The sequence below is a fragment of the Zeus faber genome, assembly GCF_960531495.2.
Source record: "Zeus faber genome assembly, chromosome: 13".
NCBI lineage: Eukaryota > Metazoa > Chordata > Actinopteri > Zeiformes > Zeidae > Zeus > Zeus faber.
The window spans coordinates 19,757,761-19,784,199 of record NC_137198.1 but is presented as its reverse complement, the minus strand read 5'-3'; the positions used below and the strand labels follow the sequence as shown (position 1 = coordinate 19,784,199).

Below are 26,439 nucleotides of genomic sequence, written 5' to 3'. Positions count from 1 at the left end.
TGGAAAAGCAGAGTGGCGTCTTTTTATTTGCCATTCAACAAGTCCTCTCATCTCCTTTCACCGGCACAGTTGGCCAAGGTCGAAAACTTGCCCAAAAGAATGATAGACGTAGTGTTTTTCTCCCAGTGATTGAATAGGAATATCATGTGGAAGCCTTTAATTGACTTTGATCTGTTCGAGGGCCCTTTTAAACACACGCTGGCACCTAATATGGAAAAACTAAATAAATAAACAAGGCACTAAGGTTCCTGCTGCTTGTTTTTGTTTTTGTTTTGAGGTGCAAATCTAAATGGACCTCGTTTCAGTGAGTAAGGATTACAAACAATTGGTCTCTAGTTTGACATGTAACATGGCAACTTAGCAAACTATCCATCCATCTGGACAGCTCCGCAGCTCTGTACAGAGAGCAGGTACTTCTGACGGATATCAAAGTGGTCGGCTGGCCGGTTGTACGCTTTCCAAACAGGCTCCCCGACAAACAGCCTCATGGCCTTGGTGAAGTTCTGTGAAAAAGGGAAAAAAAGGTGAATTTACTCATTGTCAAATCGTCAAATCGCGTGAACATTCTTTGTTGGGTGTTTTGCCGATGCCCCTAAAGGAAGGGCGGGGAAATGACTTTATAGTGGAGAGGTCACAGTTAATTGGGACGTGCCAGCCGTCCCGACGACAACTCGCTGCTTACACCTAGCGAGAACGTCGACAACCTGGAGCTGAGAATTTACAAACCCAAACTCTATAAATGTCAAAATCACTTTTCCCATGTCCCCTCTGCGGAAAAATCACTGGCTCTGGGTGTTTTTGAGCGGCGATCTGCGGCGACTCCTGGGGCTGCGGCCTTTTTAGTCCAGTCCGACCTGGCGACAGCTCGGAATACAGCTCGGTTCCAAGTCGCGCCGTCTGCACGAGCTCTCAGATGCCTCTGCTACTGTGGAACGGCATCGTTAGTGGCAGGAGACGCACGGCGGTGTGCTGGAGTGATCAGATGCTGCACACTGTATACGGTTGGTTGGTTGTTCACGCTGATTAAATGCTTTATGAAGAGTTGAATAACAATGACCAAATGTTCGCCTCTTCTTTCACCATTTTCTCTACTAAATCGATGCAAATCAACCCACCAGGATAACACATGGTCCTTGCACAAGTCTCTAAACACAGAGGGGATGAACCACTTATTTACTCAAATTCTTCAAGGTGGTTGACAATGGGGCAACCATTGGCTGTAGCTCCTTGTGTCACTCCCGACCAGATATTAAAGCTGCTTGATATCTCACGTCGCCTGCGAGCCACCGGTTCGTTGAGGTAGGGGGTACGTGTCAAAGTAACACCCACATGAACACCAGGACCCGAGGTTTCCCAGCAGAACACTGCCCAGAGCATCACGCTGCCTCCGCCATCCTGGTGCCATCTCTTCCCCCGGGTAAACGACGCAGACACACCTGGCCAGTGGTTTTAATGTTGTGGCTGGTTGAGTGTATAACGACAGTATGTCCATCTTTAAGGAATCGCTGTCAGTCTGTATGTTGTATGTCCTTCCATTATGTGGGCAACCGTTCATCCCATCTACTCCACACTTGGCGGGCGCGTCGCTGGGGACCCACTGACACGCCGTCTCGAATTTGGTGCAGTTTGGACACCGACACCTATAATATTAATAGACTTTCAATGAACAGTGAACAGCGAGCCTTCCGGTGCAAAACGGCGATCCAGCAGGGGGCGGGGCTTCCCGTGACAGCGATCGGCCCGTTCCGAACAGGCGTGTCTGGTGGGGATATGCAACACGAGTAATATTAATAAACTTTGAATAAACGTGCGAACATCGATTTTATCGAAAAAGCGTGATGTGTGAGTTTTTCCTGTGAGAGTATTTCCCTGGTGTTTTTCTCACCACGACTTTCACGAGCAGGCGCTACACTAGCATCTATTAATTACTGAATATTATTGCAAACAACTAGGCCCAGTCAACAAACTGACAGCGAGAAGCTGGCTGAGGTCTGGGCAACCTGGAGGTGAAATTGGGAGCGGGAGATGGGAACTGCTGATGCAGCTCTGAGGCACAGCCCACTTAAGCCTCTGAATCATTTCCCCACAGTCCAGAGCAGAGTGCCTTGAGGCACCCCTACTTTTCAACCGCAGTCCCAATGCACAAAGCCTCTGCCAGAACTGCCTTAATCTCAATTAAACCAGGGTGGGTGCAACCGGGAGGCCCGTGAACTGAAAGGAACCCTACGAAAACGATTTCTCAATCCAGGCACAGGCAGCTGCACTCGCACATGACGACGCACGTAAACAAATCTGCTTGACGTGTATTGCCAAAAAAGTAGAATGACTGTCACATTTAATGTCTTATTTTTATACCCTTTTTTTTTGTTTTTTAAACCTGTGCCGTCAGCATGCTGGGCATACAACACAGTGTATTTGTGCCATTAGCATCCAGGACAGAGTTAGTCTGCAAGAGGAGTTCAAGTTCTCAACCTGCCTCGCAACTCTTTATTAATTCTTAAATCATCAAGAACTGCTGCAGTAACTCTGTCCTGTGGACGACCTGTAGGATGACAAGAGCACAGCTTTGGTTATGGAGAGCCACCCCCATACCCTTTTTGCTATTGATTGATATTTGACGATATTGCAATCTTGTTCTGTGCTACATATTATTAACCATTGAAACTCAGCAGGGCTTTGTTTTACCACTAAATAACCCCTCTCGGCTATTTTACTGTCTGAGTGCCGGCGGACGTACAGTCTGGGTTAGGGTGAAGCGGTGGTAGATGCCGGCGGGCAGAGTGATGAGGTCTCCCTTGGTCATGGCGATCCTGATCCAGCGCTCCTCCTTGTCGCGGACGTCAAAGTAAGCCTCGCCGTCCAAGATGTAGCGGATCTCGTCGTCCAGGTGGAGGTGCTCCTCGAAGAACATCTTCAGCTGGGGAGAGGAACAAAAATAACGGGGGTGATAACATTCGTCATTCAGTGTCAGCTGAATGATGTAATGTAATGCAATGAAGCATGGGGTGGTAGTGGTATGATGTCATGGCACGTTGTTTGAATATCCATGCCAGGGCTCAAACTAGCTTTTAAACGTGGTTGCCAGGTTGGCAACCAGGCATCAGCTTCCGGTTGCCGAAACTGAAAATACTGTTGCCATTTTTAGTCACCTTATATTTTGAGTAATTAAGATACTACGCAGTTATACGTCAGCTTAATAATGAAAATGTGACAAAAGAATGTTCAAAAGCTTTATTAAAGTAACCAAACAAAATTCTTTGTAGTTTGTGGTTTTTTTTCAGGCACTTGACAGAATTTGAGGAGACACAAGTCGAGACAGACAAGAGCTGCGATAACGCTAACACCTCTGGTCACACTTGGCCTGATCACACTGAGCCTGTGTCTCTGTCTCTCTCTTACACCCACATGTATGCGCTCACCACACAGACAATAAGAACCTCAACAGTCCTCCTGTTTGACCCCTCATCGTGATCAACGGTGCATTCTAATTGGCATCTTTCCATTTTAAAGTAGCTTTACAGCAGTTGAGGTCTGAGCCGTGATCATTAATACTGTCTCTCTACGAAGACAAGAGCTGGTTATTGTACTGTAACAGCTGTACGTTAACAAATTTCACCAAAAAAGCGACATCTCCCGAAAAGCGAACTGTTTGTATCCCCGACTGTATAACCTCACTCTATTGCCGTCCGTTGTGATTGACTCTTCGGCTGACTGCGCTGTCAGCAGCCTGGCAGGAGAGACCCTGCGCCGAGTCTGGGATTTTATAACTCAGCTATGAGCAGGACGCACACTTTTACTTTCTCTGTGTGGAAATGTGATGTTTTCACATCGGACGAAGTGGGTAAACGCACCAACACACGTGCGGCGTCCTGGACTGTAACAGTAATATTTAAATACCACAAATGGAACAAATGTATTTGCTGTCCCTATTTTATGTCAGAAAGCGGTTGCCAAATGGGGCAACCAGAGGCCACAAAATGGTTGCCAATTGACTTAATCCGGATGCCAAGGGCAAAGAGGCAAGCGTTACTGCTGAGCCCTGCATGCGTTGAAATAATACCTTTTCCTCGTAATTGGGTAAGGTGTCCTTTCGAATTGTGATGATGTCCATGTAGGAGTAGCCTTGGTCTTTGCGAATCCGTTCCAACTCCGGGTCCTTTTCATAGATGTCTGCATTCAACTGGGAAAAATGGGACAGAATCATATTTGTTGTTAAAACTCTAGTAGTAGGTAGTAGGTGCTCTTTGAATGAGCAGGTTGTCTAGAACCTAATGACGTTTTATCCAACATTCTTTAGTTTTCTCTAACTATAGTCAGTGTGGGAAGTAACAAGGTACTAATACTTTGTTCCTGTGCTAAAGTAAATTGTTCAAGTGTCTGTACTTACTTAAGGTGCCTTGTGTAGAATCTATCCAATCTGCATCTAGCCATGAGGTTGCAGATCGCAACCAACTGAATACCCCTCCCCATGTCAGTGCAAAATGGCGGCCGCCATGGAAGAGACGGTGGTCCCGAACCTCGGGGAAAACCACGAAAGTCCCTCTCTAAGGCCGGTGTTCGGTTTGTACGTTCTGGGCTACTGTAGAAGAAACATGGCGGTGCAACATGGCGGCCTCCGTGACACTACCAAACAAACACAATGATTCTTATTTTCATGGGATTTTACACTAATTAAAACATACTTATCAATATTGAATGGCATTTCTGCCAAGTAAATTCTACACAATGCACCTGTAAGTACATCCTGTTTCGGAGCCTTTCATCACCGTTACTATTTGTTTTGTAAATTGTTATCAGGATAGGCAAGAGAAAAACGGTACATCAGCCCCTACGGCTGTATTATAGGCTCTGTTATATCAGGGAAATGGATGTACTTTCACTTTAAGTACGTTTAAGAGCAAAGTACTTCATCTACCACTGACGATAGTAATTTCCCTGCAGGGATCAATAAAGTATTTTCTTTTGTTATTTACATACCCACACTGTACCTAATAATATAACGCAAAGAACTATTATGCTTTTCCATATTTTCTGTTATATACAGTGGGGCAAAAAAGTATTTAGTCAGCCACCAATTGTGCAAGTTCTCCCACTTAAAAAGATGAGAGAGGCCTGTTCATCATAGATATACCTCAACTAGGAGACAAAATGAGAAAAAAAAAATCCAGAAAATCACATTGTCTGATTTTTAAAGAATTTATTTGCAAATTATGGTGGAAAATAAGTATTTGGTCAATAACAAAAGTTCATCTCAATACTTTGTTATATACCCTTTGTTTGCAATGACAGAGGTCAAACATTTTCTGTAAGTCTTCACAAGGTTTTCACACACTGTTGCTGGTATTTTGGCCCACTTCTCCATGCAGATCTCCTCTAGAGCAGTGATGTTTTGGGGCTGTCGCTGGGCAACACAGACTTTCAACTCCCTCCAAAGATTTTCCATGGGGTTGAGATCTGGAGACTGGCTAGGCCACTCCAGGACCTTGAAATGCTTCTTACCAAGCCACTCCTTCGTTGCCCGGGCGGTGTGTTTGGGATCATTGTCATGCTGAAAGACCCAGGCACGTTTCATCTTCAATGCCCTTGCTGATGGAAGGAGGTTTTCACTCAAAATCTCACGATACATGGCCCCATTCATTCTTTCCTTTACACGGATCAGTCGTCCTGGTCCCTTTGCAGAAAAACAGCCCCAAAGCATGATGTTTCCACCCCCATGCTTCACAGTAGGTATGGTGTTCTTTGGATGCAACTCAGCTTTCTTTCTCCTCCAAACACGACAAGTTGAGTTTTTACCAAAAAGTTATATTTTGGTTTCATCTGACCATATGACATTCTCCCAATCCTCTTCTAAATCATCCAAATGCTCTCTAGCAAACTTCAGACGGGCCTGGACATGTACTGGCTTAAGCAGGGGGACACGTCTGGCACTGCAGGATTTGAGTCCCTGGCGGCGTAGTGTGTTACTGATGGTAGCCTTTGTTACTTTGGTCCCAGCTCTCTGCAGGTCATTCACGAGGTCCCCCCGTGTGGTTCTGGGATGTTTGCTCACCGTTCTTGTGATCATTTTGACCCCACGGGGTGAGATCTTGCGTGGAGCCCCAGATCGAGGGAGATTATCAGTGGTCTTGTATGTCTTCCATTTTCTAATAATTGCTCCCACAGTTGATTTCTTCACAACAAGCTGCTTACCTATTGCAGATTCAGTCTTCCCAGCCTGGTGCAGGTCTACAATTTTGTTTCTGGTGTCCTTTGACAGCTCTTTGGTCTTGGCCATGGTGGAGTTTGGAGTGTGACTGTTTGAGGTTGTGGACAGGTGTCTTTTATACTGATAACAAGTTCAAACAGGTGCCATTAATACAGGTAACGAGTGGAGGACAGAGGAGCCTCTTAAAGAAAAAGTTACAGGTCTGTGAAAGCCAGAAATCTTGCTTGTTTGTAGGTGACCAAATACTTATTTTACCGAGGAATTTACCAATTAATTCATTAAAAATCCTACAATGTGATTTCCTGGATTCTTCCCCCCCCATTCTGTCTCTCATAGTCGAAGTGTACCTATGATGAAAATTACAGGCCTCTCTCATTATTTAAGTGGGAGAACTTGCACAATTGGTGGCTGACTAAATACTTTTTTGCCCCACTGTACACACATATACTGTACATATTTATTTTTTTTGTCGGATGTTCACATTAGACGTGGCCAAAGTGTCAAATAATGAGATCAACTAATGACAAAGTAATCTTTGGTAAGTGAAGTGTCATCTCATCCAGGCACAGCAAGCCCACGGAGGGCAGGGACACGCCCGCCCACCCGCTCCTGTCTGTGGGAGTTGTTCGCCCGCTTCACAGACTGCCCACACGTTTCATCCAAAAAGATAACTGATCTCTCGGGTGTCGATTTGATCGTGTGGAAAGTCCGAATGTGTTTCCTCGTCCCTGTCAACGTAAGTCAGGCCGTAGTTGCTTTACTTATTCGGGGGATATGTGTGCCGCCCCTCGGCAGGCGGCCAGAAGTTGACCAATCAGAAGAAAGAAGGTTTTTACGGAGGCGGGCCTTGCTTGTTTCACAGAGGCGGAACTGAAGGGCTGAGTAAAGCGCCAGTATAACATGAATAATGTTGGTTTTTTTTGTTTGTTTGTTTTCTGTTTGTTTTTTGTTTGTTTGCAGTATTTATTGTTACACCAATGTTGTTGTTACACTAATCTCTGTCGCAATGTAGCTGAATGTTATTCTCCCTTGTAAGTCGCTTTGGATAAAAGCGTCTGCCAAATGACTAAATGTAAATGTAAATGTTCTAATCCTGCAAAGCTACTCGAGTGGGGTCCCAGGATGAAAATATAGAGCTGGGAATGAGCAAAATAGGTCCCCTTTAATTAATTAGTTCACGAGGCGGCGAGACTTAGAGCAGGACCTGAGGTGACCGCCCGCCCGGTCTGATTGGTGATTGGCTGAACGCGGTGTCATTTCAACCATTCGTCATCTGATTGGTTCACTCGCGCAGCTTTTCTTGTGACGCGCGTGCTGGGTTTATCGAACCATCACCCGAGCGATGGAAAACACGGACACGTCGACATCAACATGACCAAGTCTTCACATCAACAACACAACTTTTGTTTTCAGCAACTGGGTTTCCGGAGCTGCATCATGGTAACAACTGCATATTGCACGTAAAACACCATTTCTGGTTTGTGGAGGTTGTTCTCTATTTGTGACAACAAGGGAAACGGTGGATTTTACTGGATTTCTTCCGCACTGACCAGATAAAACCAGGTCTATTTCATAAACTATTGTACTTATAGTTGTCAACCCGGGATGACGTTAAGAAGTTGGGGGGGAGGGGTGGGACGCGGTGAAAGCAACCCCAAACAGCGGTTTAAACAGCGGTTTAAGCAGCGTTTGAACAGCCGTTAAATAGCCGTTAAACAGTGTTTGAACAGCCGTTAAACAGCGGTCTAACAGCGTTTAAACAGCCGTTAAGCAGCCGTTAAGCAGCCGTTAAACAGCGGTCAAACAGCGGTCAAACAGCGGTCAAACAGCGGTCAAACAGCATTTAAACAGCGTTTGAACAGCGTTTGAACAGCGGTCTAACAGCGGTCTAACAGCGGTCTAACAGCGGTCTAACAGCGTTTAAACAGCCGTTAAGCAGCTGTTAAGCAGCCGTTAAACAGCGGTCTAACAGCGGTCTAACAGCATTTAAACAGCGGTTAAACAGCCGTTAAAAAGCGTTTAAAGAGCGGTTAAAGAGCGGTTAAACAGCGTTTGAACAGCCGTTAAACAGCGTTTGAACAGCCGTTTAACAGCCGTTTAACAGCGTTTAAACAGCGGTCTAACAGCGTTTAAACAGCCGTTAAGCAGCCGTTAAACAGCGGTCTAACAGCGGTCTAACAGCGGTTAAACAGCGGTTAAACAGCGTTTAAACAGCCGTTAAAAAGCGTTTAAACAGCGTTTAAACAGCGGATTAACAGCGGTTAAACAGCGTTTAAACAGCCGTTAAACAGCGGTTTAAACAGCGGTTTAACAGCGGTTTAAACAGCCGTTAAAAAGCGTTTAAACAGCGTTTAAACGGCGGATTAACAGCGGATTAACAGCGGTTAAACTGCGTTTAAACCGCCGTTAAACAGCCGTTAAACAGCGGTTTAAACAGCGGTTTAACAGCGGTTTAAACAGCGGTTTAACAGCGTTTAAACAGTTGTTAAACAGCTTAACATCATGTATGAACGCAACCCCACATGAAATGTGTCGTCATCATACACTAGCGCTGTTTTGGACTCGCCGCCCTCCAAGTGTTCAGCGCCGCGTGTAACTTTCTTGTGCTTGTCCGAGCTTCGAAGGCCCCACATGGCGCCGGCGGCGCCGCCCTGTACCTTCCAGTGGAACACGCCGAGCGCCTGCAGCGTCTCCAGGGACACGGGCTGGTCCGGGTCCCGCCGGTGAGGCTCCCTCTGGTCGCCATCCGAGCCGTCCATGTACCAGGCCTCCATGGCGCCCGGCCCTGAGCGAAGGATTACCGTTGCGCCTTTGGAACATGCATTACGATAAAAAAAAAAAAAAAATTGGGGGGCGGCACTTCCTGTAGCGATGGTCATTACGGTTCTTTGCAGGGAACCGGATCTTGTGAAAATTAAAAAAGGTCTCAGATCTGCGCAGCACGTGGTCACTGTTACAGTGTCATATATCATAAAATATAATAATGACCTAGCTGACAATTATGCATTGAATTTTGACCGTTATCATTGAAATAAATATGTTAATGGTAAATAAGAATGCCCTACTATGGTATGGATTGTTACATCAACAGCAGAAAAAGTTTCAGGTGTCTTACTACAATAATGGTAAATTATTGCATCGGATTATTACATTATAAACTGCAAAATAATCTAGCGGTAAGGGTTTATGACATAAGCAGGGAATTAGTATGTGTCGGTCTATCTGTGCAATGGAAATAAAACGACAGTCTTAGAGCACACGTTACAAAGTTTCCCCGTTTTTAATGTGTGATCTAAGATTGTTGGTGCTCCTGTGGCGCAGATGTTCCAAGATGCATAGAGAGTACCGGCTCTTACCTGCAGGCAAGAGGGAAACGATATATACAGTCCGTTATTCTAGTGTCAGTTTGGATCATAAATGAAGGGCCGGACAGGTGCTTGCAGCCAGAATTGTGGCCCTTCCAGCCGCTAGACCATTTTCTGAGCAACTCAGGCAATAAAGTGTTGTCGTATCATATCCGGAAATGAAGTACCTGCAGCACACAGGCAATAATGGAAGTTTGGAGTGTCGAGGGGCAGGGCTTTAGTATGTGAAGGGCCCTTGACTCTGGGGACCAGATGCAGAGACATATGTGGTCATGTGGCCCGGGGCCATGCATTGTATTACTTAGCATTATAATATATCATATATTTTCAGGGCTGGAGTGGAAACTGAGGGGATTTTAGTTAGGTATTCTCAATGTATGGTCGGGGACCCTCCGCGGGTCTTTCTAGACCAGGAGTGGGCAAACTACGGCCCGGCGTTTTTTAATCCACCCCACATTTACATTGACAACAATCCTTTAATATATTTAAATTTGTGGCGTTCATTACACTGTTATTTTCCTGTAATACTTAATGGTACCACCAGATGGCGCATTGCCAGGCCTTCCCTGATGTCAAGTCACTCTTCTTCACTTTACCTGATCGTCACGTAAGCATCAACCGTAACAAAATGAGCGGACAAAAAAAAAAAAAGCACAAAATTGACAGCGAGCTGAAAGACGCACAGCGGCTTTGTGACTTGGCGTTCGCTGTGGACATACTGGCACACATGAATGAGCTGTGCGTGCTGCTACAATCACTTTGTACACGACACGCGTTCAAAGCTGAAAGCCTTCAAGATAAAGCTGAATCCGATCTCTAAACAAAGGGCAAACAAATCATTTGCTCATTTCCCCCCGCGCTAGCGCCGCAGGAAGAAGCCCCCACAACATGCCAGCGAATACAGTAAGTCACCGGGCGACCTGCGCAGAGGATTCTGCCGTCGATTCTCTGATTTTGAAAAGTTTGGGAGTTGGGGAGTCACTTCAGCTGGTGTCACGTCCCCCGTCATTGGATGACGAGGCATCACGTTGACACATCAGGTGTCACGTTCCCTGATCTCCAGTCGGACTCTGTCCTAAAGGAGAAGTTCGACGTCCGTCAAACTGGAAACGTTTTATGCTGCAACTGAATGAGACAAGGTTTAACAAACAACCCACCGTTGGCACGGAAGATGCTGCTGTTATTTGGCTCTACCTATGTGTGTGAACGGACGTTCCGTGTGATGGACTTAAACAAAACAGGCCACAGCGCCCAGCTTACTGATCGACACCTGAGCGCCGTCCTACCAATTTCCACAACCAAAATGGCACCGGATCTTGCTGCACCGGCAAAAAAAAAAAAAAAAAAAAAATGGGATAAGGGAAAATAGATTTCACATATATTTTACACTTTAGGCTTGCTCATTTTTCACCTCATCTACTAACCGTCCGGCCCGCCGGTCACTTTTAAAAATGAAATGTGGCCCTCGAGCCAAAACTTTTGCCCACCCCTGTTCTACACGTTTTCCTGAGTCACCTATGCATAAAATGTGTGAAGATGGATAACCCAAGTATCCTTTTGGAAATATTACTACCCAGCAGTGGCGGTTTTATGAATAGCCCCCCGATCTAAAAAAGCCCCGCGGAGCCGGCTCTGCATCCCCATCCCATCGTCTCTGACGGAATTGACTGATCGGCACGCAAAAACAGTGTGTTTTTATTTGAGATGTAGGTTATTTTGTTTTTACTCAGTTTCCTTATGGGACGTCAAAAAGCACCGTGCGTAATGGGGATACTTTCTCCATCACTGCCCCACCCCCCCTATCTTTGCATCCTAGCAACGCCCCCGCTACCCAGAATATATACAGTTGAATATTTTGGAACATCAATCAACATCAATGGTCTTTATTACAAATGGAGAATGAAGATATTTCAGAACCACAGTTGGAAGCAGTGGCCACATTTTGAATCTTGGCTATGGCACAAGTCCTAATAGTTTGCCACTTGGTGGCAGCAGTGTTAAGTCCCCTTCTAATTGGAAGAAGCCTGTCATGGGAATGGCATACTAGTTGTAAACTTACTATTAAGATGTGTACTAGTAACTAGTACACATCTTTAATGCCTAAAGCAGGTTTACAGTACTTCTATTTAGTGTAACGCTATTTAGTTCGAGCCCTCTTTCATTTTCAACGGCCAAAATCCACTCATTTCCTCTATTCCAATCACACTGTTTTCCTTGTCCAGGGAAAGCCCATTAGCAGCTGTCGTCGGAGATGGAGCAAAGAGCAACAAAGAGCTGACATCATGTCTGAGCATAGGTAGAGAAAGTGGAGCAAGACGGGCTCATCATGACAGTGTTTTGACGACGGACAGGACTGTTGAATGGGATACCTCAGTGTTGTGGTCCCCTCGCTATGGGTGACACAGAACAATTCTTCAGTGTGTGTGCGCGTGTGTGTGTGTGCGTGCGTGCGTGCGTGTGTGTGTGTGTCTTTGTATTCGCCGGTTTGTGGGGTTTGGAGTGTATCCGTACCAAGTCTTAACCGGTTTGTATTAATAAGTGATGCCTATGAAAAGAAAAGAAAAACAACAACCCTGTCAAGTGATGCAATGGGCCTTCCGTCTCAGTGGAAGTTCCCACAGTAAACCTACCTCGCCCGTCCTGCTCTCATTGAGGCCGCTTGCCACGGTCCCCGTTGCATCAGGCAACCAAGTGTGGGAACCGAAGGCGCACTTGCGCTGTGAATCACAAGAACCGCAGGCCCTAATTTTCCGAAACTGGACCACTGTCCTGTGGGCATTCTATACACAGACAGACTGCAATCATAACAACATCTTCCCCAGCGCATGACCTCACTTTTCGACACAAAGCGCGTGGAGTCGGGGGCGGCGGGGGGGGGGGGGGGTGATTATGACTTTCAATCAAAATATAATTCTCGTGACCTCATCTCGGGGAGATGTTCCCCTTTGATACCACATGCAGGAATCGTGACATCATACGCAAGGGAGGAAGGCGACTGTCAAACAATCGCGCTCTGTCTTCCTGCCCCGGTGCCTTCTGATCGGTACGGACAGGACAACAAAGAGGCAAACGGGGCTTTGGAGGCGGTTGATCAGGGAGTGAAACCGCGGGGTTACCTTTGGTCCTGCGGTTATCAAGTGGAGCTTGGAAGTGTGCAGGCTTAGAGTAATACTGGAGGGGGGGGGGCGGGATGCACTGGTATGTGCTCGTGTTCACACTCGGTACAGTAAGTGCCCGTATGTCACTTGTACTTCCATGTGTGTTTTTATATAAGAGTGTGTTTTTTCTTACATCATCGCATTACATCAGCGCCACACCCGCACGATCCAGCGGCGGCGGCTGATGTGTGAAACGACCGTTCCCCCCGGTCAGAGGGAAGTGGGAAGCAGCGCAGGGAGACTCCACTCGAAAGGGAGTATCGTTCGCCCTCTCTCTCTGTTCACTTTTATTTGTTTTGGTTTCTGTGCAGGCTACCGTGGTGATAATAGTCAACGTGGAATTTTTTTTGTAACCCGCTCGTAAAATAATATTATGGCTTGGCCTGATGCCAAGAGATTTCCTTATTATTCTCTTAAGATCTTGAGGAGGAAAAAAAAAAACATTTCTGGGACTCAAAAAGCCTAGTGAGAGTCCTTTGGTGTGTACTTGGCGTTACTCAATCAAAACACAGTTTGCCGTCCATGCACGTCATTTTTCCACCATAATTAATACCTATAAATAAATATACTCAGGCGTAAATGCAACGCAACACCCGTCACATGCCCAACATAAGAATGCCGACACAGCGATGCCAGCCATTCCCGGTGACTCTGCCCACGATTACTGTACCTCGCATTTAGCTCGCTGGCCTAATTTAGATGGTTTTGGCGGGCTGGCCAGGGTGGCATTGGATGGCTTGGCAGCTCCCCGCCCTCCTATCTCACCACTCAGCAGTCGGTGGTTCCTCGGATCGCCACGAGGTCTTATGTGACTGCTGTCTCCGGCTTTTTCGGAAGGCTCGGAAAACAGTACGGAGCGGCTCAGCTGTCACCTGGGGTCAGCGGGGAGGGTTCGCCGGCCGCCCGGCAGCCGCAGAACGTTGCATTCAGCCTACGGAGCCTCAGCTGCTAACAGCCACCACGCTGGCAAGCGAAGCCGGGTTAAATATAGGGCCATGCTTTTAGCCTGGGTGACTCCAGTCACGGAGCAGAGCGGGACAATGGCGGAGGTGGTGGAGTGAAGAGCTCTGGCCTGGTGGCGACGGGCGTCGCGTCACACCTCCCCTCGCTGAGCAGCAGCCCTTTTCACTCACTCAGGACACCCCGCTGCCTACCTTCCACCAAAAAAGCCCTTATATTTCCCAGAGCCTCTCCGCCTCGCCCCCCGTCCCCTCAATATCCCCAGTCTGACACGCTCTCCAGCCGACTCCGAAAAAGATGCAGGGAGAGCGAGAGAGGGACGTCACACAGAGAGGAGGGCGAAGGAGGAGAGAGTGGAGTGTCGCTAAAGACTTAAGAGTGAGTGAGTGAGTGAGTGAGTGAGTGAGGGAGGGAGTGAGTGAGTGAGTGACTGAGGGAGGGAGTGAGGGAGTGAGGCAGGAAGGAGGCAGGCAAAGTTACAGCGCTCTTTTATTACAGTCCTCCATTCCCTCCCTGGCCCAAAGTCAAGTCTAGAGAGGAAGAGAGACTAGGAGGGAGAGAGAGGGAGCGAGAGAGAGAGAGAGAGAGAGAGCGAGAGTTGTGGGAGAAAGGGGTTGGGGGGGGGGCTGAGCTTGTCTACAGCCATGGCACTTACCACCTTTCAGTGACTAGCAGCAGTGGTCAGCACCAGAGACACTACGAGTGGACCACACCAACACAGGGACCTCAGTGGATATCTTACTGCTCAGAGCTGTCTCTGTTAGCAGACTACCCTAGGTTTGACCTCTATCATCTAAACCTGGGGACCGCGCACAGCGACAGGTAAGTCGACTTCTTATCAAGGTCCCGATAAAGGAGAGCCGTCGTGTGTTCCTTGTCCCATGGTGGTCATCAGCTGAGGATACCGTGTGCCTCCGACAGAGTGAGATTTATCGGCTGTGCTGCTGCCATATCTGGAAAAGACATAGTCTGTCTGACTTTATCAGAATTTTTTTTTTTTTCCGTCGAGTAATAACGCTTATACGTTTCCACGTTTCAAGTAAGTGGCAGTTGACTGATTCCTGGCACGCCGTGAATGAACCCAGTCTTCACTGGAACGTGTGATTAATTCAGGACGTGTTTAATGGATGCAAATCATGTGGTTTTTTGCATTTTTTGCATCTAATGACTCACAAGACGCGCACCAGTGACGGCTCTCGGTGCATAGTCGAGGACCCAGACAGCGGGCGTGCTGTGACAGTACATAAAGAACAGCAAAGGGGATGAATAATGCATTTCCAATAATTCACATCGCCGTCGTTGTCCGGTAAAGACACGCTGTGTGGGAGGCTTTCTCTTGTGAGTCGAACGTGGGAAGAGGAGCCCAACTCGCTCCACCAGGGAACAGGTGTGTACAGAGTTGACGCTGCACGATGGTCCCTTTGAGATATTCAGACCTGTGGGAGATAAAGACGCGACTATTCGGACACATTTGACAATGTGTGTTTTGTGAGGCGCGACATAAGATTCTTCAAAAGCCGGGGCTCAAAAGACAGATAACGAGGCCGCCGAACGACGGGGATACTCGAAAGTTGCCACGATGCCGATAAGAACGTCCTTCTTTATCTGGCTCTCGCGCTCCGTATATCTGTCTCTCCTCAAACACCGACTGTGTCTCTGTGCACATCATGATGTCATCACAGACGTGGAAACGCTGCAGACATGGCTGATTTATTTATTTTTTTTCAGCGGTCCAACCGCTTTTGCGTGGGGATTTCTCTTTCTTTTTTTTTTTCTTTCCCCCACAAGGCAGCACTTGACTGGGAGCCTCGCCGGAGCTCATTCATTCACACGCCCACCCCAGGAGAGCCGCGGTCACAATGTCTCTTTGTGAGCATCCCGCCAGGGAGTTATCGGCTCCAACGTGTCGGCGAGACTTATCAATAACGAAAAGCCCGGATTCACACTGACTAATCTTCTGAGTTTTGCATAAGGGGGAGTATTGTGGTATATTCGAGCCCTACCAAACATTTCACCGGCTTACCTCATGACATTGTTTCACCCTTGCGTCATCTCGGTTATTTCTGATGCCGGGAGCGATAGGGACATACTTAAACCGTAACGTGTATCGGCCTTCAGCGCCAGAATGAGATTGCAGGATGAGATAGCTTGCGAGCACTTTACTACGGTAAGCAGTTCCCCCTGATTAACTGACACGCTGTAACACCGCGTGAACAAATACGTAGTGCCTGTCCAGCAGGTCCTTTTTTTTTTTTTTCTTTCATGCCGTACATGGGCTGAGATGTCGCCGCGCTAAGATTCTGATTATGGGTTCGACATAAGTTGGAAAAAAAGGGGGGGAAAAAAGGGAACTAGGAACCGGAACCTCGACGTCAGAAATTCATTGGTTTTGCGTTTTCGTTCAGCTTTTCATTTCTGAAAAGAAGAATGAAGATATCGCAGAATATCATAACGCAGGGAAATTCGCAGCAGGGGCCACCATGTAGCTCTCTGGGATTTGGGGTCATATCTTGCACAATTTCAGAATCAGAATCATAATCAGATTCAGAAATACTTGAATAATCCCAGGGGGAAATTACTTTCATTACAACTCCAATCTACATACAACATATTTACATACAACATATTAACATACAACATATAATAATTATTAAGAAACATATTTATATATAAATAAATATATAAACATATCTATATACACATGGTAAAGGTAAAATGTACAGTTAAAAATGTGCAATTTCAAGTCTTCATATTTCCCTTTCATATGGAATGAACTTATGGCGTATAACCTTTTGCGTGACTGCCGATAATGTTAGCACCTCTTATATAAGAGCATGCTTCCTGGTTAAATAAAGGCGGGCTAAATTGAAAGGATAAAAGCTCGCAGGAGGTCGGGCCGGTCACTCAGTGCTGCCAGCGGTGGCTGCACCCTATGCGACCGTACCCCATCACGCTGGTGGGCCTTAACAACAGCTGCCGCTGACACATGCACAGCGCGGTCGTATAAGGGCCACGCACATGAGTGCCAGAAATGCCGTTCCGACACTTTTAGTCATTTCGCAGGACAGTGGCGCTCATATCTCATGTTTCCTCTGTTTAAAAATAAGTTATGAAATCGCCATAGCAACCCAAGATCTTTTTCTAGGTACTTTGATATTTAGTGTATACTGTACATTGCACATCTAACAAACAGGGGATCCTTGCAACCAGTACCCACCATTGACATTTAACAAATATTGAACACAACATTTTTGTCTCAACTATATAATAGCATTGTGAGGTATTGTTTCCTTGTCTGTGTGACTACTAGACTGTGTCTAGTAGTAGTATTTTAAAGAGTGGCGATTTCTTGAGCCCCCCGACTCCTTCACAGGCACAGCTTTCATTATGAAAGGTTAACTACTTTTGGATCACTATGACGGACATTAAGTCACCCCTTTTTGAAAAGAGAATGAGTGACCAACAATGGGTGATCAGCGATTCCCCTCCCATGCGCACACCCTTCTCGGACCCCTGAGGGAAGTGACATCATCATGAATCTCATAGAGACAGGGGCGAGATGAGCCCCAGACTTCCATCTGTCCGGTGATGTCATCGGCTTTGGAAGCACTAACTAACATACGTTTATCACACGCACCAGAGCGCAGTAAAAGTTGAGTTTTTACTGTTGAGCTGAAGATTCCTGCAGAGAATAGTGCAGAACGGCGTAGAATCTCCCAACCCAAGCGAGCAATGTGAATGTGTGGAATTCCCCCTGATCTAGTAGGCATCTTGCCTGCAGACTTTAGACAAATGGTGAACCCCATGACTTAGTACTGAATTTAGAGTCTGCATCATCCATATGTCGCTCTGCCATCCCTATTCATAGATCAGCCTTCACATGATCCCTTTCTTGATCTCAACTCTGTAAAGATGATCTGGTGAGATCATATGATGCCCGATGGAGCTATTCCTCCGTGCAGGCGCCCTGGCCTTCTCTTTCAGTTACCTCAGTGCTGTTGCCGAGGGAATGAGCTCACAATTTTGGGGCACAACTGAATATATTTCTTTTACCATACCAAGACGTGGTCATAAATGCCATCCTACGAGCTAAGTGTGTACAACATGCTTGCTGATACTGACTACTGTACCGCTTGATATCATGTGTGCCTGGATGGGCGTCACATCACGCCGAGGTCAGGTGTGTGTGTGGTCCAGTTAAAATCTTGTTTGCGATTGTCAAAATGAGAAATTGCCCCGTAAAAACACTGCAGCCTTGTTAACATGCCAGAGAGTAAAATGCTGAGGAATCAGCTGTTGTATCGTAAATATCACTTATACGGTATAAAGCTGCTCAACTGACATAACCCAATATTGGGATACCTTTCAGGCAAAATCTTATTTTCATATCTATGAGTTTTCTTAGCCATGCCTCAGGGGTTTAGGAAGCTTCAATTATGTGTTGGAATTCTCTCAATATGAAGAGGACACTCAAAGTTGGAACCCGCCTATTCTGAAATTTCACTCCGCGCCGGCCCGCCAACATAAAGAGTTATCGACACTTTCAGATATTAATAGAAACCAACTTTGCTCTAAGATAAACTGTAAATGTTTGACTCGGGTGTGCCGTTACGCCACGAGGCTGCGGTTCACAGAGAGTTGTCCACGGTGGAATAACGATTGGAGATAAGACTTCGTCACTAATTCAGAAATGCAGCATGTTCAGGGAAGCGTTCGTGTCTTTAGTGTGTGTCCATTTGAAAAGAGAGAGCTCGTCCACCTCGTCTGCCTTAGGCGGCATTCACCTTATGCGGCATTCACTTTACCGCGCATGTCTGCTGCGTCTGGCGGGAGACCCGGAGTTTCGGAGGCAGACGCGGTAGATGCGGTTTCTCAATAGAATATCGCACGAAAATAGCTTAAATAAAAAACATGGATCGATATAAAAGCTGTTTTTTTCTATTTATTAATTGCGTGGAGGCTGTTTGGTGCTATAGCGACGAAGCACGTGAAGGGTTCGGACGTGGTGGTGGCGTGGTTGGTCCGGTAAAGTTGTGGCTCCCGGTTATTACATATATAATAATATAATTAAACATGAGTAATTAATAATAAAAGAAGGGTTTCTATTGCCAGAGGAAACCAGGTGATCAGCCATTGATCACGACCAGGAAACCGATCTCTATGCACTCTCTCTTGAAGCTGCATAAAAATATCGATAAATATACCCATAATGCGAAATAATAAATTGTCAAACCAGACTGGAGATGAATATGATGCTTTATAGCCGGCTTGTGTAAAGTTAATCAACTATGGATGACAATGCGTTTTGCAGGGATTTTAACAGTAATTTAAGTTTGCAATAAAATATTAATAATAAGCTACATTTTTATAGCCACAAACATTACAAGCATCATGTTTTGCCGTGGCACCTCCCCCTCGCTCCCCCGTGCTTCAGGAATGCCGTCTCCCGTGTTCCATGAGACTGCAGCAAAATCTTTGATTTTCCCAGGAAACATGCTGTATGATGTAATAAGTAACCCTCAGAGGCCCTTGGTTGTTTGGAATGGAATGAATCTCCCCCGTCAGACAGCGAGCACAAACAGTATCCTCGATACGCCGCTGTACCGGTTTGTGCCATCGCGCACAAACAAGCTGCTCGGGATTCTTTATTTTCAATGTCTGACCGACTGGCGTTTGATTCCTCCGTCTTATCCGCGGCTCCGGCGTCGATCGGAATGCTCAAGTCTTGTCAGGCTCTGGTGTTTTTCTTGTCAGGACAGACGAGCTTCTCGGGCTCGCTGTATTCTGTCAGTGTTCCATCTTTTCGGCCAAACGACTCCTGCCTCCCCCGCTCCTCACAGTCAGGTCAAACTGTCGCTGTCGGACGAACTCAACCGATCAAGCCGTTAGGTTTTTTTGGGATGAATTTGTGAAGCGGGCGGTTGAATTATCTGCAAGCGCCGTCCCAATGTTTTATCGTTTAAATTAATCAATGTGGTCCAGCCCCCCCAACCCCTTCAACTACTGTAGCTGAGGGAATATCACTGTCACTGATAGACTCTAGACTCCAATTCCATTGTAATTCCACTTAAATCCACTTAGAAAATCCTACACTAAAGTTGTTCATTACACACATAATAAAAGTCATATTAGACCCTGTTTACACCTGGCATTCACAAGTCTCCCCGTCACAGAAGTGCAGGATTTATTATTTATACGGAAAGTATTCACACAAAAACATCCAGTTTTTACTGAATTGAGTCCCATTGCAACGGAAAGCAACGTTCATTCCACTACGCAGTGATCGGGACAGTCCCTTAACTCAGTTGTGTTTAAAGATTCGGTCTTATACAAGTAGGAAACAAACGAAAAAGAATTCCATCTAAATCACACAGGAAAACCGGCGTGGCGTGTACGGCGCACCACTGTCTGCAGGGGACTAAACTCAAACCAAACCAATTCTCTTCGTTAACACTGCGCTGCACACGGCACCAAAATTTCCGCCTTTATTATTTTGATTATGCCAGCGTGCCAGAGGCCTTCTCATTTTGTCTTTGCAAACGGAAATGATGTTCGTGTTTATTTCCATATAGAGCAGGGAAGTGAGATCCGATGACAAGTGGTTACTCGAGACGCATGTGGAGTCGCATCCTCGTGCCAGGTGTGAACACACGTACTTAGAGCTGTCCACTTGTGAGCGGATCACCCAGGACGCATGTTAATACCAGGTGTAAACAGGCCGTTAGAGGTCATAGCCCTTTTTGAATATACAGTATAAGTATTTATTTATTCATCCATCTATCCATTCATTCATCAATGTCTTCATTATGTCTGGAATAAAATAAACGGTACTCTATTTGAACTTGCAGTTTCGCATTAGTTGGGTGTGCGGCCGCCGTAGAAAAGGCAAAGTTAACCAACTTTGATTTCAAATATGAATCCTGTAGCTGTGTAGAGGCGCCTCGAGGGACTCAACCTCAGAGCCCAAGATGAAAGTCATGGAGATTGAGAGGTGACTTGCTGACCACGAAGAAAGAAATGTAATGACCCCTTTTTCACTTTGAAAGAGCGGCACATGCTCGGAGGCACCTATAAATACCTTTTGTGTGACAGCTGTGCCAGGTTGCAGAGGGACCGGCATAGCCCAAAGCTATGGGGCTGGGTTTGGGGTCCTGCTTTAAATTAAGGTCCAGGCCTTGAATGAGGCCTCTTTCATATCAGAGGGTACTGGGATATTTGGTCGCGAGGCAAATGAGTTACATTCTACAGATGGTTCAGATGCCGCGACTCTGTGTGTGTGTGTGTGTGTGTGTGTGTGTGTGTGTGTGTGTGTGTGTGTGTGTGTGTGTGTGTGTGTGTGTGTGTGTGTGTGCGTGTGTGTGTGTGCGCGTGCGTGCATGCGCGCAATGGCAGTTGCCGGAGACCTGCCAGCTCTGCTATAAAGACAAATGGGAATGTTTAATGCCAGGCTGGAATGTGGCTTATCTGCCTTTGGAATTTCCGTCTGGAATGAATGAGGATCCTGGGTAATGGATCAATAATAATAATAACAATAATCTAAACTTAAAACAGATCTTAAGGCAAGAATATAACAATTCTATTTCAAACAAATTATTTTTTAAGATCTTATAATAATAGAGTGGTAGACTGTTCCAGAGGATTGGTGGAAAAATAACAACCCGCCTTTGGCGGATCAAGCACCAAGCGACACCATGTATGTTGTTTCTAACCAAATAGAGGTGTTTACACCAGGCAGGCCAGTGAACCCGGAGCGATTGATTATCATAGTGAATACCTCTAATAATTATTTCAGCATCTCTGCCAAAACATCGCGTTGCAATGACGTGAACAGCAATTTTTTTTTTCTTTTTATTAAACCTTCATTTATACAGGGAAACCCACTGAGAGCGAGGGCTCATTTTACATGTTGCCCTGGTTACAATGACCATACATAGAAATTTTTTAAAGACCATAAATACATCAACAAACATCAGCAACCAATAAATAAAACAACAAAAAAACAACACTTTTAACGAAAACATTTGCAGATCCCCACATCAAAATCACCCAAAAAGGTTCTTTAAATCTTATTTACTTTCAGGGGAAATAATTTCGGCGTGCCCGTCGTAAAAGTGCTTTTGGATCACCTCACATCCTCAGGAATTCGACACTGGTATTTTGGTGTTTTTTGTTGTTTTAACAGTCGGCTTAGTGGTTTGGGTGTAAATCCTCTCCATCCTGCTCCACTTACCATTAACTTGAAGACGCTCACCGTGTTATCAAAGCCTCCCTGACCCCCTGGAAGTCCGCTTCTCCCTTTACGCGGTTTGATTCCGCGTTTAATTCGCCAAGCGCCTCTCAGCTGTCATCACGGCGGACACATCGCGCCTCGCCGAGCCGACGGGGGGGGGGGGGGCGTTGGCGTCGGGGGGCGGTGGCGTGGGACGTGGGCCTCGACCCAGAAACCTATAAATAAACCCTCAGATCCCTAAGTCCGTAGCTTCCCAGCTCGGCGCTAAAGCGGCAAACGGTAGCGTGCAGCTTGCATCACCCCCCCCGTGCCCCAGTTGCAACCCCCCGGTGCGTGGCATTTCTCTGTCGCTCCAACTCTACACCACCCGTTCGAGCGCAGGGGTGGGAGGGAGAGGAGAGCTGGGGGGGGGGGGCATTGGAGGCAATGCAGACTCAACGACCTTTGAAAGCTCTGATAAGATAACTGTGGGATTTCTGTGTTGCATTTTTGTCGCCCCCCCCCCGCCGCCCGCCGCCCCTTTTGTTTTATAGTGGAGATGTGACCCCACGCTATCTTCCCCTCTTTCATCTACCCTCACCTATTTCCTGGAAAGCTTGCGGGTATGGGATCGCTTTCAAGCGTCATTAGAGGTTGTTTGGGTCCGTAGCTGCCCCGCGCGCCGCCACCGCCGCTCGAGATGATAGATGTGCTCCGAGGGCGGAGGATTCAAACCCTCCGACGGTCCAGATGCCTGTCCCTTGTATATCACACGTGGAGGGAATCTAACTCCCTTCCATTGACAACTGGGTTGTACCAGAACATCTTGTTTCAATCTCCATCCGACTGTTTCAGGTGGTTGTCGAGGAAGCCTCGAAACAGAGACCTCAGCGATAGAGATCGCGGGGGCCGTTTGGTGCATTTTCTGGGGCGTGTCGGATGCCTTGCCTGTATTCGTGTGCTTGGGAGAATGCGTGACATGGTTTGGTGAGCCCACTCACGATGTCTCAATATGTGAATCAGGGGAGAGGGCTGTTATGACATCACCGGGGAGGTGCTGTTGGGATGTGAGGGGATGGGCGATATCTGTTTGTAATTAAAGTCTCCTGCCGAGGCCTTATCTGAAACCTATCAAACGGAGCACACTTGTTCGGCGTCCCGGAGGTGTAGATTACACACACGCACACGCACACACACACACACACGCACGCACGCACGCACACACACACGCACGCTCGCTGATGGAAACAAGTCAAATAAAGTCAATTTCATCCGTACGGGACTTTTCATAGCAACAGGGACTCTATGTGCTTCACATGCAAAAACAACAAAAATAGTTAAAGGCTAACTTTAAAAACTGCTCCACCACCACCACCCCCCCCCCCCCCCCCCACACACACACACAAATAAATGTTTTCAGTTCCTTTCTGGTGACCCACAATGGTTTTCTTGACCAATAATGACACAGTATGACTCAACAGTGAATATATGGCCTGTGACTGTTGACCGTAAGCCTCCCGAAGCGATCTCGCCGCACTACTGCAGTCAAGTTTGCGGTTAAATAATATTATTCAATTGTGCTGTAGGCGTCATGCACTCCACGGCACATGTTCAGAGCAAAGTTCCAAACCTACACATCTGGGAAGTTTGTTTGCAATATCAGAACGAGGCAAGGAGAGACAAAGAAAAAAAAGAATTGTCATGGTGCCAGGAGTGCAGTCAGTGCTTATGAGATACACATGAGACGCACACCACCCTTATGATGATATTATGAGGGAACAGGGTGTGTCAGAAACACAATCGTCTTGACACATTGTTAAATTCACAGACACACACACACACACACACACACACACACACACACATACATAAATACATGGTTTTGTGTGTGTGTGTGTGTGCGTGCGTGCGTGCGTGCGTGTGCATGTGTGTGTTATTGAATCTTATTGCCCCGCCAACCGATAAGGAGTTGTGATATGAAGACATTCAAAGGCTCCAAGTCTTCATCTTTGTTTGCTCTTCTCCTTTTCTCTCTTTTCATCCAATTCATTTCTTTCCATCGACCCTTTTCCACACTTCTCTTTGCCTTCACGGTCCTCTTAAGAATGCCGCGTGCGTCTCCTCGTTTTAGCGGTGTATAATAACACACAGTAACTAGTGATGTGCACTTCACTCACAGCTGCATGCCAACTGCCCTTTGCACCTCTCTTTTATTCTGCCACTTGTTGATTCATTTTCTCTGCCACCATTGCAAGCTTTTTCGAGAGCAATATAATATCCGATGATGTAAATCAGGTGGAAAAAAACCAAGCAGCTTTTGAGTGAACGAGCAATAAAATGCAATTAAACCTTCCACTGTGAAAAGCTCTCATAACCTACCATAACATGAACAAAAGACAATGCTGATATGGCAGCAACTGACAACGAAGACAACATTTTCTCAACATGTTCTATTAGATTTGTTCCACGAAATCTATGTGTACATTCTATGTGAAATTCGTCCTTGTAATATAACTTTAAAACACAGTTTTTTATTTTGGGGTTTTTTTCTGCTTTGGTTGTGTGCCTAGGTAGAACATGAGGTCCAAAAGCAACGGGGTTGAGAGCCCGGCCAACGGGGTCCTCGGGGTGCCCCAGGGCGACCGCGACATCCACCCACAGCAGGAAGTGGCCCTACCTATGAAGAGCCTCAAAGTTCAACAGCAAGAGGAGAGCCAGGAAGTGGAGCTCACGTCCGAGCGAGAGAAGTCACCGGTGGATTCCGGAGAAGGAGAGGCGGGAGAGCAACGATCGGGCCTCATGGGTCAGTCTAAAGAGGACCTGCTCAGGCTGCTGGGCATCATGGAGGGGGAGGTTCAGGTGGGTTCGTGGTGGATGTTTGACCTTGTGCCGCTACACACCCTACGATTGACGGCAGTTACGAGGAACGAGAAATATGGCGTGATGCCGAATGGTGGTATGATGCGGTAGAACACAGTTGGTTTGTATGAAAAATGCCTGCCGCTTGCCTTGGAGTGCAGCAGTCTGTAATTTTCTAGCACTATAGCACTATCTTGTGGTTGGAGTCGGCAGTAAGACATACCAGAGAAAATACACAGGCCTGTGACTGGTGTTGTCTCTGTTGACCCTGAGTTATAATGTGCTGATCTATGATCTGGAATAGCCATCATTTAGAGATATATACCCACAAAGATCAAACCACTGACGTCTTAATAGACACACGATTGCCCAGCAGTCTGTAACAGAGAGTATTACAGTCGTATTTTAATCAGGCTACAACAACCAGTATCATATGTATGTCGGTGTTTTCAGGCCAGAGAAGACGTGATCTGCATCCTGAGGTCCAGGCAGGCTGCTCCAGAGCTGCCCGAGTCGCGCTACGGTTCTGCGGTGCCAGGCGCGGTCCTCCAGGCCCTGCAGCGCGACGGCCTCATCACTGGCACTAAACCACAAAACCACCACGCCTACCAAAAGCCCATGGCCGAGGTCAGACACCCGCTGTCGGACACCGAGAATGTCCGTGTCACAGCTGTGAAATAATGGCCTCGCATCCACAATAAATCACATGTTGATGAAAACGGATAACCTGCTAAAATGTCTCGATGTCCGGCAGCCTGGAAAGTACAATAGTACTGTACGCAGTGCAACAAATAGGTGTTTATGGCCTGTTTCACGTTGCTTGTATAGGCTTCTATAGTATAAATATAATACTTTGTGATCAATGTAACCGTGTGTGTGTGTGTGTGTGTGTGTGTGTGTGTGTGTGTTGTTTTCAGTGTATTAGTTGTCTAACGCGCAATCACAACACAAAGCTTCTGGCAATGAAATCCGTCTTCGAGCTTCTCTCAACAGGGGTAACAGCGTAACGGAGAGGAGAATGCGAGAGGATTTCAGAAACTAGAAACAATGACGCAAATAATAATGTAAAAATGAATCAACAGAAGTATCAGAACTGAATAAAACATCAATATGATGTTAGGATGAGCGTAAAAGCCTTGTGTGTATGTGTGCCTGCCCTACGCCGCCCTCAGCTGGAGCGCTTGCAGGAGAAGCACAAGGAGACGTATCGCCGCATGCTGGGGCAACTGCTGCTGGCCGAGAAATGCCACCGCCGCACGGTGCACGAGCTGGACACGGAGAAGCGCAAGCACGTCGACTACATGAACAAGAGCGACGACTTCACCAACCTCCTGGAGCAGGAGAGGGAAAGGTGGGTGCAGGAAAGATGGGGAAAATGTGGTGGAAAGGGGAGGTGAAAGGTGGTGGAAAGATGGGGGCAATTTTGGGTAAAAAAGAGTGGGGAAAGGTGGGTAAAAAAGGTGGTGAAAAGGTAGGAGGAAGGTGGAGGAGAGGTAGGAGACATGTGGTGGAAAAGGTAGGCGAAGGGTGGAGGAAAATGGAGGAGAAATGTGGAGGAAAGGTGGTGGAAAGATGGGGACAATGTTGTAGAAGAGTGAGGAAAGGTGGGTAAAAGGTGGTAGAAAGGTAGGAGGAAGGTATAAGAAAGGTATGAGAAAAGTGGTGGAAAAGGTAGGAGGAAGG

General features: G+C 46.7%; 2 protein-coding genes across 4 annotated transcripts in view; one reads left to right on the top strand and one right to left on the bottom strand.

Annotated features, from left to right (window-relative positions):
* Positions 1–21,943, bottom strand: adi1 (acireductone dioxygenase 1). Of its 2 annotated transcripts, none has more exons than XM_080012180.1 (5): positions 21,940–21,943; positions 8,863–9,014; positions 4,061–4,180; positions 2,738–2,917; positions 1–503 (listed from the first exon to the last, which is right to left on the bottom strand). In XM_080012180.1, exons 2-5 carry the CDS (start codon positions 8,977–8,979, stop codon positions 366–368), a joined length of 555 nt encoding a protein of 184 aa, XP_079868306.1. In that variant the 5' UTR covers positions 8,980–9,014; positions 21,940–21,943; the 3' UTR covers positions 1–365. The 2 variants fall into 2 exon arrangements, with proteins under 2 accessions (XP_079868306.1, XP_079868305.1); XM_080012179.1 differs by lacking the exon at positions 21,940–21,943 and adding an exon at positions 13,399–13,420.
* Positions 14,032–26,439, top strand: part of LOC307238995 (filamin-A-interacting protein 1-like) — a 26,980-nt gene continuing 14,572 nt past the window's right edge. The window contains exons 1-4 of one of the 2 annotated variants that reach the window (XM_080012178.1): positions 14,032–14,066; positions 24,468–24,756; positions 25,210–25,383; positions 25,929–26,107. In XM_080012178.1, the coding sequence (XP_079868304.1) occupies positions 24,475–24,756; positions 25,210–25,383; positions 25,929–26,107 (635 nt within the window). In that variant the 5' untranslated portion in view covers positions 14,032–14,066; positions 24,468–24,474. Of the gene's footprint in view, positions 14,067–14,371; positions 14,511–24,467; positions 24,757–25,209; positions 25,384–25,928; positions 26,108–26,439 lie in introns of those variants that run through there. The other variant, XM_080012177.1, reaches the window with a different exon arrangement.

What these genes read in the sequence shown, in the direction of transcription:
- adi1 (XM_080012179.1), bottom strand. An exon ending in TACCCAATTACGAGGAAAAG is followed by an intron (nt 2,918 to 4,060) that starts GTATTATTTCAA and finishes TCCTCTCCCCAG; the next exon opens with CTGAAGATGTTCTTCGAGGA. An exon ending in GCTTCACCCTAACCCAGACT is followed by an intron (nt 504 to 2,737) that starts GTACGTCCGCCG and finishes CCTTTTTCACAG; the next exon opens with AACTTCACCAAGGCCATGAG.